This window comes from Monosiga brevicollis, genomic scaffold (assembly GCF_000002865.3).
Source record: "Monosiga brevicollis MX1 MONBRscaffold_5 genomic scaffold, whole genome shotgun sequence".
Classification (NCBI taxonomy): domain Eukaryota; class Choanoflagellata; order Craspedida; family Salpingoecidae; genus Monosiga; species Monosiga brevicollis.
Genome location: NW_001865042.1, coordinates 1,380,589 through 1,393,113, shown reverse-complemented (window position 1 = coordinate 1,393,113; position 12,525 = coordinate 1,380,589). Strand labels below are relative to the sequence as shown.

General features: G+C 55.3%; 1 protein-coding gene across 1 annotated transcript; it reads left to right on the top strand.

Moving 5' to 3' along the window:
- Positions 1 to 240: 240 nt before the first annotated feature.
- Positions 241 to 8,130, top strand: MONBRDRAFT_24036 (uncharacterized protein; the record flags this gene model as incomplete). Its single annotated transcript, XM_001744347.1, has 13 exons — positions 241 to 378; positions 483 to 603; positions 692 to 752; positions 870 to 990; positions 1,037 to 1,222; positions 1,337 to 1,447; positions 1,533 to 1,693; positions 1,804 to 2,040; positions 2,138 to 6,179; positions 6,302 to 6,909; positions 6,989 to 7,115; positions 7,226 to 7,256; positions 7,358 to 8,130. 13 exons carry the CDS (start codon positions 241 to 243, stop codon positions 8,128 to 8,130), a joined length of 6,717 nt encoding a protein of 2,238 aa, XP_001744399.1.
- Between the last annotated feature and the right edge of the window lie 4,395 nt (positions 8,131 to 12,525).

The following is a 12,525-nucleotide window of genomic DNA, read 5'->3' as shown; positions in this document are numbered from 1 at the left end:
TTTTCTGTAATTTTATTAGTATTTTTACAAAGAAATTGATACAAAAATATAGCAGAATATTTTCCCGCGGTTTTTTGGACTGGAAAATTTTAAACGGACGAAAAGGTGTCTGGCAGTTTTTTTTTTTTTTTTTTTTGTCGACTTCTCTCTCTTCGCGCGAGTGGAAAGATCACGCAAGTTGGGTGATCAGCTTGTCGGGTGTGAGGCTTCCATCGTATCCGAGTACCTCCAACCGCCAACATGGGCTGGGGGGACTTGCATGTGGTGGGTGCCAACGCCGATGAGACGGCCGTGTTTGGCCGCCGTGATGAAGGTGGCTCTTCCTTCTACAAGATCGAGACTCGTTCCCAACTTGCTCCTGCCGATGCCGAGAACAAGGTTTGAATGCGTTTGGCTTGCCTTCTTTTCCTTGACAGTTCTGACCGACTTCACATTGGCGATTGCAAGAGTGAGCTCAATTGAGGTGCATACCGGGTGTTTAGGTTGAGGCCTTGCCTCAATGGCAAGCTGTGGCCTCTCAGAACAATCTCTGTCTGGCCCTGGATCATACGGTTCACATCCTCAAACATGCAGGCGCGGAACTCACCACGTCCATGGACCTCGGTATGTCCATATACCGCCGCCATTCACGTACACAAACCCCTATCCCCTGCTAACATGACGGTGCCTCTGGGACTTTGTGCAATAAAAGATGCTCCTGTGGACTTGGTCGCTTGGGGCGGTGACGAAGAGTTTCTGGTCATTGCTGACCGGTAAGTGCCTCGTGCCGACAAACACCTCCTCGCTGTTCCGGCAAGCCCTCAAACTTATATCATTGTTCCACCCTCATCCCCTTCTTTCTCCACCTGGGGTGCCCTCACCATTTCCAGGGCAGGCAGTGTTCATCTTGTCGACACCGCCACCAAGAACGTCCTGTTTTCTCAGGTTTGCTCCTGCGCCATTTTTCGCTTAATTATTCGGTCAAACATGAAACCCAGCGCTGATATTCAAGTGAGTTTCTCACGTTTCTCTGATGAACTGGATTAAACCCCTATAGAAATTGGTGGCACAACAGCCAAATCATAGCTTTGCCACCCTCCGCTTCCGGCGGGCCAGCGACAACACCGACATGTATGAATTTTTTGTGGTGACAACCACGGGGCAAGGCTTTATTTTTGGAAACATTGCCCTCGGAGCAGCCCGAGCTGCCATTGATGGCCGTCAAATGGCTCAGCTGGCCGAGGTTGGGCAAGCGCGCGGAAACGATTTCCTGTCCCTGCCCCATCGTTCGGCCTGGTCCGCCCCGCACCATGCAGACGCCCTCATCCCGTTGAACATGAAAATGCACGCCTTCTAGCTTAAGAAAACCATTACAATGCGCAAGTTTGAAGTAGCCACACCCAACGAATGCTTGCGTGGTGCTGCCCTCACCATGGGCACGGGTGTCGACGAATACTGCATCACCTGGGTATGCCCACGTCTTTGCCCACCTGGGCCTAGCGTTCAAATTGTTGATTGTTGCTCAAACTTTTGACCATGCGACCACCACACAGGGTGACTTTGGCATCCAAGTCTGGGAACATGACGAGGGTGCTTTTGTCCTATCAGATCAGGCCACGAGCTTCTCGGCCACGGGCGCTGTACTTCAGTGTGAGCTGGTGACCGTGCGCGGCCAAGTGATGGCGCTCATCATTGATGATGAACACAATTTGACGTGAGTTGATGCCCCAAAACAAGTCAAATTGGTCAAGAGCCAAGCACCCTTGCTTCCCCTGCTTTCTAACGGTGGCTCTTTTTTTGCTCATCTCTGCATCTCACGTGTAGGCTTTGGCATCTGGATTCCCTCACTGTCGTCAAAGCCTTTGGCATCCCTGTCGAGTCTTTTGTTTTATTGGAGCCCACGGAAGAAGATGCTGGGGCCCTACGACTCATGTGTGCCACCCACGCCGAGCCAGGCAAGGCCCGGTTCATCAAGCTCCTGCGCGGTGATTCGCTTCAAGAGGAGTACAGCTTGGCCGTGGCCGAGCACAGCCTGCCGGTGGAGTCGGCAGATCCCGAATGGTACGTCCTCTGACCTGCTTGTTGTTGCATATGCGGCCTCGGAGGGCATCGCGTATCAACGACTCACATTCTCTCTCGATCATTGCCCTACATGTAGCCTTATTCTTCTCGAGATGCGGCACAAGGACAAAATGGACAGTCTGGGGGCTGTGCAGGACCCTTCGGCGGCCGTCATCTTGGTCCGCTCCTTGGAACCAACCCAGCCAAGCAATCGGCTCTACCATCTCCTGCACCAGCAACGCTTTGCAGAAGCCACGCAACTTGCCACGCAGTTTGGTCTCGACCAGAAACTTGTGCATGAGGTCCGCGTCAATCACGTGCTCAATCAACTTGACCTCAAGCCCACCATTGAGCTGCGCCAGGAACTTGAGGTTTCACTCGAGGCCATGGATGATCTCGAGTTTGTGGTCACCAGTGCCCTCAATGCTTCTCTTCCTTCGGTTCATGAGACCATGCTCATCTTTCAGTACGCAGAGGGTCGCTTGCGCGCGGCGGCAGCGGAGGGAACGGCGCCAGAACATGAACTGCACGAGCTGACCAGCCGTGTGTTGTGCGCAGTCAAGCGCCTTGGCACGTACAACATGATGACCTCGTCCTCGGCCTTTGATAGTGCCGATTGGCACCGCTTTCGTCAGACGGACCTTCTGCGAGAGCTCACCAATAGCCTGGCAGCCCATCGTATTGATGTGGCCAATACCATTTGGACGCGTCATGAGAGTGAATACGACCTGGCCGCCAGCGCCGACTTGATCTTGGACGCCATGCCAGATGCGCTCCAGAGCAAATTTTTGATCCCCTTTCTGCGTGACGAAGTCTTTCCCCGCCTGCAGCGTCAGCACCACGCCTTTGCTCTCGAGTGGCTCCATACCCGCGCCACCATGATGGAGCTGACCGAGAAGAACGAATGGCCCGCCTGCGCCATCGAGCTCATCGAGACCGGCGAGTCGATCATTGCTGCCAACGGATTTAGCAAAACCAACGCCCAGCATGCGCGTCGCCTGCACAGCTGGCATACAGCCCACCCCAGCACCATTGTAGATGGTCTGTGCGGCCGCACCAACGCCATGGATGGTGCGCAGGCTGAGCAAGCCGGTCCTAGCGTTCAGCTATTGGCTAGCCAACTTTTGCACATTAAATTGGCGCTGGAAGACCTTCGCTTTTTGCAAGACGTCTCCGGCTTTCGCCTAGCTCTAGGAGACTATCAAACGGAAACGCCCGAGTCCATTCTGTTTGCCCTTCTTGAGCGCGTGGCCGCTGCCGACTTGATTCCCGAGGTCCTGCTCAACCAGGTTCGCCCCTATGCCGCGCGCCACAATCTCGACTTGGATGCGGTGTTGCTACGTTACATCAAGGCACTGGCATCCGGAGCCCAAACCGTAGCCGTGACTGGCAGTAATTGGTGCTCGCGCGCCCTGGCCATCATCGGGTGCCTCGGTACCACAGAAATCAAAGCTACGGCCACCATGGTGCTGATGGGTGCCGTTTCCGTACCGTGCCCCGCCGACGTGGATGCTCTCATTGAGGAAGCTCGGGCCTGGCCCCATGCTCAAAAGAGCGAGTTCGACGAGCAGTACCGCATTTTGGCGTTGCGCAAGATGCTGCTTCCCTACGGCATCTCCAATTTTAACATTAGCAATACAACGCTAGCGCGCCGTCTTGTACGTCACATTGCCTGCAATCTTGAGCAACCCACAGCCCTGCAGGACGCCATGCAGGTTGTCGAGGCTTATAGCCACATTGGCCACCACGATGTGTACGTTCACCGCATTCGCCATCTCGCGACGCACGGCCGTGCGGCTGAGGCGCAGGCGCTCTTTACCTCGCTCAGCGGCCACCTTCTGGCTTCGGTCGGCTTGGAGTTGCTCCAGTGGGCCGACCTCGCGGGAAGCGATACGGGCGATGCGCTCTGCTTGCCGGCATTGCGCATGGGCATCTACTTGGCGGATTATCTCATCCGTGCAGCTCGCGTTGAGGGGTCACTCACTGGACTCAGCTCCAATGACGTTGACAGCATCAAGCGTCTTCACCAGCGCTTCCACGCAGCGTGCGTGCTCAAGGATGAGTACCATGTGGACGTCGACTTTCAACACTTGGGGAGTTACGGCGCCAAGCAAGACTGCCTAGCAGCGGTTGTTGCCGCGCGCGTGGCCAGCAAGCCGCGCGGCACCAACTCATATCGCCACGTGTTGCGTGACGTCCGTCGAGTGGCGGGGCTTCTTGACCTCGAGGCGCCGGCCTTGCTGGGCCACCTGACTGACATTTGCGTTCGCGGGGATCTACCCTTTAGTGTCTTGATCACATACTGTCACGATAGCTGCCGCGGCCGCCCAACGTCAGAGTTGGCTACTGCTCTGGCCGAGTGTGTGGAGAATCTTATCCGATACCTGGCCAATCGTCGCTACGACCGTGCGTTGGACATTAGCTTTCAGGACATTTTGGATATTGCTCGCCTATCCTTGGCCTACTCAGCCCCTGAACATTGCTTGGATCGCGTCGCGTTTTACCGCATCGTGGAGCTGGCTGCGTTGATCGAGGCGCAGTGCGACATCAGCACCGCTGGCGGTGTGCAGCAATTACCTACCCACCTGGCGCTCCTCGCACGCCAGTTTCGTGGCCAGCGCTTCATCGAGGATGGTCTCGTCCTGTCGGGGGCTGAGGTCATGCCACTGGTCTGCAAATACATTACAGCCGTGTACCCTTCAAGCTTGCGTGACCCCTATAAATTTCAGTGTCGCCGCGTGGCCTGTCGCACTGCTGTCTATGGTGAAGAGGCACTTTTGAGCAAGGTGTCGCAGTCAGCCCCAGCAATCTTCAACCTGCTGGCTCGCAATCGCCAATTGCAGCTGGGTCTTCGAGCAGCCATCGACGCACTGGTTGTGTGTGCTGAGCACCGTTACCTCAACGATGATCGCCAGGTCATCCAGGACCGCTTTGAACACCTCGTGCCCCGTGCGGGCCAGGTAGTATCAAGTATGCTGCAAGAGCTTCTCTCCAACGTGCTCATGACCGCTTGCCCGGATCGCACCGCAGCCTTGGGGTACATGATGGCACTGCCGCTGGATCAATCGTTCCAGGTCTTTTCCACGGCTGTGGGTCAAAGCAAGCGCCAATTTACGCGCTTGGAGCAACTGGCATGGATCGGAACTGGCTTGGCACTTTTGTGGAGTGAGGAGGATCTGTTGAGTGAGTGTCGCTCCATTGCCAAGACAGCCAAGTGGGGCTGCCGTCTCGGAGCCTTTGGTATTGGTTTTGATAGCAACCTTCTGGACGCCGGCGATCAAGAGGAGATTCATCGCATTCTATTGCAGCTGCTGACGGCATCGCACAACGATCTAGCTATCGTGATCGAGTGGGCCGAGGCATACGGCTTGACCAAAACTGTGGCTTGCAATACTTTTGTCGAAACCATGTGCATCTCGACAGACCCATCCGTCATCTGCTTGAATGCTGACGGCTTTCCCGATGTTCAACCGGCCCTCAAGGAGCAGATTAAGCAATTGGTGGTCAGCACACGAGACCCAGAGGGATTGGCTTGTGCATTGCGCGAGAATGTGCTGCCACGCATCAGCAACTATCACTATGAACGCATTCAGTTCGTCTTGGATCTGCTCGCCATTGCGGATGGGGCTGCACCCGCAGCGCGCTACACCGCTGTCGTGAACACGGGCACGCTGCTTCTGGGAGTGTTGCGCTTGTACAAGCGTCGTGCCGCGCCATCCAAGGTCGAGGTCAAGGATATTGAGGCGCTTCCGGCTGCCGAGCGAGTACTCATTGAAGCGGCTGCGCGAACTCGCTTGCCATTTCACATTCTTACCAATGATGATCCTTGGATCTGTCTTCTGGCTGAGTTGGATCTCAAGTCCATCAATCGTCTCATGTCGATTGCTCGCCTCTTGTCGCTCAGTCGCACCGAGGTCTACGCTTGTGTCATCGACAAGATGCTCCCCGAGTTGGCCACGTGCGTGGACAGCGAAACTGTAGACGCCGTGTTGGCTCTTGTGCCCAAGCTTGAAGACCCTCAGGAGGTGATCATCAAATATCACACCATTGCAGATGAGCTTCCTCTGGGCGCAGCCAAGCTGGAAGCCTTGCGCCTGGCTACTGCTGCCGCCGCCGAGCTTGCATGCGTCGAGACTCAGGTTTGTGCCACCAGATCCAAGACTTGTGTTTTGTCGGCTCCATGCAGTTGCGATGGCCCTTTCCTTTAGCCGACCCACGCTTGGTCCGGTCTTGCTCACCATGTGCCCGCCCCCATGTTCAGGTACAAGCACACGCGGAGCGCTTGGCACAGCAATACCAGAGTGCATGTGCCCAGGTGAAACTACAGACCGCGGGCATTCTTGATTCGAGTCTTTGCGAGCTGTTGAGCCAGCCTGATGTCTTTGTGCGAGAGCTGTTGCAAGAATATTGCATTGGCAGTAAAGCTGCTCAGCTGGCTCAGCGAAAGGTCAACCTCTTGCATCTGGCCGAGGGGGTGGCTGCTGAATTGGGTGTTGATGCAGAGGCGCTTCGCAACGATCTCATTTCGCAGTGGCTCATGGAAGGCGAGGCCACCGTGCATGGAACCAACATGACGAGCCAGAGCGTCATGGCCACAAGGGCCGCGCCCAAAAAGCTGTCATTGGCCAGTGTCTGGCGCGAGGAGCCTGCTGCCCCTACGCGAAACAGCAGTGCTGGTGCCGTTCCACTCTCGGACGATCTATCTCTGCAAAAAGCCGTTGCTCTGCTGCGCTTGATGGATGTGCATGAAGCCGTGTCTTGTCTTCTCAGCTTTGCTCAAGAGGAGCACTCCAACAACATTTCTCCTGCCACACGAGTGCGCGCCTATATGGCACTCTTTATGGTTGCCAACCCCCACGAGATTGTCGAGTAGGTTTGCCGTCACTGCTTGAGCATGGTGACGTGCGGTTGGGCGCTCATGGGTCATTGGCATGTTTTGCACCCACAGGATCAGCGATTCCAGCATGGAACAACTACGCGAAGATATGCTGAACATGATCTACACGGCTCGACTGACGGCCTTGGGTATCATGCAGACGTCGAGTGATTTCATTCGAGCGGACAAAGAAGGCCTGGTACGTTTGTGATCGGTCATACACCATTGACCAACAATGCTCGCTCTTTCGTTGTGTTCTCGGCTGAAGGAGTACTTATTGCCTTGCCATGTCATGGTGTTGTGGGACAGATTCGGAGCATTTGGAAGAACTATGCCCACGGTATGTGACCATCAAATGTTGTGCCGTCGCTTGTGTCGGTTCTGGCGTTTGAACTCACCCACGGAAATTTGTTTCTTTTTGCACGCATCTTGTTCATACAGACGATCAAGCCATCGTTCTGGTTGCCGATCTCTGCTTGCAGTATGAACTCTATGATGCTGCGCTGTGGGATGCCATCTTGCGCCAAATGCTCCAACTTCGACTGTACTCCGATTTGCAACGCCTTTTGGCCGCGGCGTCGGGCATCCCAGAGCTGTGGTGTTTGCCCTGTCTGGAGACTGCATGGCGCGATGTGATCCGCAGCTGCGTGTCGCGCGCGTCAGCCGGGGGTGCGCAAAGCAACGTCTTGATTGATCAAGCCTTGGAGCTCGTCTCGCAAAGTCCGTTTGTCCTTCGCACGGATGTGTCGAGTCTGGCGCAGATGTATGAGCAACGAGAACGCCACTATGATGCCCTTGTTGCCATCTCGCTGACCAACGACGGAGAAACGCCGGAATATGCCGAGCAGCTGTCTCAAACTCAGCTCCGAGCCGTGTTGGATGAAACTCGCCTGCGCACCGCCCCTCTGATGGGCAAGGTGCAAGCCTGTATCTTTGATTTGGTCGATCGTCGCCAAGCATATCAACTTGTCTTGGGCACGCCCGACTTCACTGAACTGGTTCAGTATCTGATTCAAGAAGACCGGGTGGACAACTTGTTGCTCAAAACCGTGTTGGCCAAGCGCTGGGCAGATGCTGTGCGCTTGGTCCGGGCCTATGCCAGCGTACACCAGCTTGGCCTAGACCTTGACTCGGCGGCAGATGAACCCTCGGCTGTTGTGCGTGCTTTTGCCGAGGCGCGAGGTCTCGCGGCAGTTGTCGCTGCATGTGCTTGAGGCCATCTGTAAGAATCGGTTGATGTGATTATAGTGCAGTGTGTGAATGCTTATCCCTCTGTGTGTGTGTGTGCCAGCTCGCAAGCAGGCAAGATAGTTACGGGCTTTTGGGCCGAAGAAAGTCGTGGACGAGTCAAATTCATTATTCTGTCTAAAAAAGATAAGGGACCTGGGTACCAAACCCCTCAACAAATGACGGTTGTGCCCGAATGGGCTGGCGGTAAGGAAAAAAAACAAAAAAAAAAACCGAAAAAAAAAAACATCAAATCGAGAGTCAGCTACATGCACATTGCAGGTAGTAGAAGACGCACACAGCGAAGAGCTTTTCCTTGTTTGGGCTCAAGGCCAATTTGGAGATAGAAATGTGAGGTGGTCCGCATCTTCTTCCATAAACTTCCAGTAGAGGTCCATGGCCAGGATCACCGCAAAATAAGTGGTCAGCGCCAGCCCCGCCTGAACAGCAAGACCACGAGCACGGTATGAGGAACAAGCGGGAATGAAAAGGACGTCTGATGTGGAGTACCCGATCCTGACCTTGGTGATGAGGCTACTCAGGCGATTGGCACGCTGCACGTTGTGCGCTTCGACGTAGCGGTCCCGCAACGCTTCCACCGCGGCCAGGTGATCCGCCTACATGTTATGATTGCCGTGCTGTTTTAAGTTGTACGCTTCGTGATTGCGCCCCGTCTCGTGTTCAAGACAAACGCCAACCGCACCGTCATTTCTTCCACCTCATCTGGGTGAATGATGGCTGGATCGTAGTTGGCAGCCAAATCTCGAACCAAATCGTCATCTGGGTTTACAGCAAATCGAGCGAGCTGTAGGAGCTCAACGTAACTAGCAAAGCGTGGAGTAGAGTAGGAAGGAGGTGTGAGCACGCGTGGTGACAAGTGGTGCGCCAAGAGGTCGGAGGAGACCTTACCCGGGAGCCGTACTCAAATCAACCAAATGCTGTTCATAGAGTTTGCGTAGCTGCAAGAGGGTCAGAAGAGTGGTGAGGGCGCGCCTCGTCACACGGTGTGGCGGCGTGTGCACCGTCTTCATACCAGATCCAGAGAGTGCGTGTCAAGATCCCGCGAGAGCTTGTGCTTCACAGGTGAGTGAAACGCGGTCGGGGAAGGGCGGCGTTGACGTTTGCGCTGCCATCGTATACCGTGAAGTCGCAGGAGATCACATATGACTGCTGCATTGAGGTCACGGTCTGCTTCAAATGAGGGAACACACCGCGACGAGAAATCATAAACAAGCATGAGATGCGATGGGTGGCAATGATTGTGTGCTTGTCAGCACCATGGCTCTTTGGCCAAAGAGGATTGCAGTCAAATGTGGCAGGCACCTGACCATCGAGCTGCTGGCGTACGAGCCCTTGCAAGATTCGCAAAACTTTCTGAACAAGGTTTGAGCCAAGACTTTGGGTAAGCGGCGGAATCGGGAAGCGACACTTGCGGCGCTTTCTTAAAGCTACAGGGGCAACACAAACCTGCCAGGCAACACCCGGCTTATCTTCGGCCATGCTGACGGCGAGGGAGGCAATGAGTTCAAGGACAGAAGCGTTGTACTGCTCTTGATCGACATTGTCGACGGCATTTTGGAACGCCTGAGACAGGCAGGACCGATGAGATCCAGCCTGTGGAGATCTCACGGGTACGCATGTGTTAGAGGAGGCGCAGGCACGCATACGTTGAGGGCAGCAGCGGTGCGCAGGTGAAATAAAAAGCAGAGCGCGGTCAATCCCTCAACGGAACAGTGTGGTACGCAGTCCAAAAGGCGCTGGACTTGCTCAGTGGTCAGCTAAAGCCCATAGATTAGTGAGTTGAAGATGATTGTCCAGTGCTTGGCACAGAGGGAGGGAGCAAAGGCCAGTTGAATTGTGAATTGGGTGTGGGCGGACCTCGAGGTGCCAAAGACACCGGATGTAGATCTGCATGTCGTGGTCTTCCACATCTCGGTCATCGTTGTTGCGCGCATATCGATTGCCACAGTCAATCACGGCATCGACGAGCAGGGCGGTTTCCTCGACGGTGCCCTTGAGGCCTAGATCTTCAAGAATAGCGGGTGACTACACACACACACAGCGATACCAACATTGAGACGATGGTCGAGGCCAAAGACCCCAGCGGAGTTGAAGGTCGCTCCAGTCGGTGATACCTCGGCATCCGTCACGTCCAGATTGGCGGATGCGGCAGCCAGCCGCCGCAGGAACAAGGTCATGATGACGAGTAGCTAGAGGCAGTGATGACGAGGAGCTAGGGAGGCAAATCGCCACCGGTTGATCCCCCGTGGACGTGTTCCACCTCCCTCTGCCGCAGTACCCGTGTCGTGTTGGCTCACCTCTCCCCTTTAAAAAAAAAAAAAAAAATCAAGTCCGAAGAGACGCAATTTGTCTGACGTTTTTTTGTTTCTTTCTTTCTTTTCAGTGTGTGTGTGTGGTGAATGTCTGCATCGAGACTGCATCGAGAATGGATTGGGGAGAGGGTCACAGCATCAGGGCGCGCTCCTCACGAGCGGTGCGCAAACCAAGGATGGTTCGATCACGCCCTCGGCACATCGCTCGGCATCGCTGCACTCGGTGTCACACTCTGCAGCATCTTCGCCATCACTTTCAGCTGCATCGGATAAAAGATGAACGTGAGTCGCGAAGGATACGTGCTTGGAGCTGCCTGAGCACCGGTCCCTCGGTGGGCTGGTGTCGCCGCCAAGCTGACGAGCACGGCGACGAGCTTCACGTTGCTCCTGTAGCATGCGCTGCCGCCAGGCTCGAAGCTGTTCTGCTCGGGCTAGGCGGCGCTGCTGCTTTTGCGCCGGGGTAGAGCGCGTTGGAGGGTCAGCAGGATCCCAATAGGTTTGCGGGGCAGGGGATTGCTTGGGCGCCTGGGTGGAAGCGGGAGCACGCTTGACTCGCTTGCTAGCTGGCGAGCTCCTGACGGGTGAGCTGGGTGTGGCTGAAGGCTGGCCCAGAGACACAATACTCTTTGGAAGGGATGGTGTCGGCAGCTCACAGACGGGAGGGGTTGAGGTTGAGACGGGGTCTTGAGCTTGAGCAAGGGGTACGGCCGGAGCCGAGGCAAGAGCTTTGAGCGGGACAGGTGACTCGAGCGGGGTAAAGACTTTCGGTGGGACTGGGCCTTTGGCCGGGGCTGGGCCTTTGGCCAGGACTGGGCCTGGGGCTTTGGATCGTGCCACCAGAGTCGCAGATGACGGCTTGGCGCGGGGCACAAAGCAGAGCGGAAGCTGTACCAACGATCGGGATTGAGAGGCCAGAGTGGTGCGTGTGGACTCGCTCAAAGCTTTTGAACTTGCTGCCATCGGTTCTGGTGTAGATGGGGGCGATATCAAACCAAGGGTGGCACGACGGGAGGCGCGGTCGGGACGCGACGAGAGCTCGGCCGCTATAAAGCAGCGGGCTGCTTCGCGATCCAAGAGTCGTGCATTCTCGTTGATTGGGGCTTCCAAGTCCGGTGTAAAGCATTGAGCGTTGGTCAGCATGGTGCGCCACCGTTCGCGCACGGCCTCGAGGTTGGGCAGCTCCGCGAGGCCATTCAGAAGATCCCGGATGCAGACCGGGTCCTTGATCACAGCGTAGTACGTGGGGTGTAGGCGGGCATCGACGGGGTCCCAAAATGGGGCAGCAAGCGCATTCTGCCGCAAGCCTTTCAAGAAATCACGCACGACGATGCGCCACGCTGCCTCCCCTCGCGAGTTTGCCATGCAAGAGGAGCCGTTGACTGCCATGTGCATCCTTCGCTTGGTCGTCATCTCTGCTGCTGGCTGGTCCATGCCATTGCGCCTGGCATGATGGTGCTGACGTGTGCACACGATTGAATGGGTAATTGAATGCCAGCCAAGACTGCACAACTGGTTCCCTGTGTTACAGATGCCGGATCACCGCGTCACCGCTGCCGATGAGTCCCCTAAAAAATAAAAAATAAAAAAAATTGACTTTTCAAAAAAAAAAAAAAAAAAAAAAACGGAATTGAGCAGTTTCCCAGTCTCCGCTGACATTTTCAAAGACTCGCATCATTCAACAACATAAGCAACCAGATGGAGAAGAAGAAGAGTAACAGGAAGAAGATGAAGCAAACTCGGGCGTAAAGCTTAAAGCCATAATAATAAAGGTGAAGAAGATGCAGAACAATATGAAGATGATGAAGCGCGAAAAGCCAAGAGTGGCTGCAAGAAGAGAGTGGCATTATTGAACTGCGCACGACGATCAATACGGGTAAATGGAGCCAACGTTCATGGCAGTGGCAGTGACAGTGGCAGTGGCAGTGGCAGTGGAGGACGGTGGTGAGGGTGGCAGTGAGCCCATGGTCTCTTGGTTTTTGGTTATGGGCCATGTTTCAAGGAATACACACTCGGCGTGGTCAGAAGGGTTGATGCGATGCGGTTCAAGGG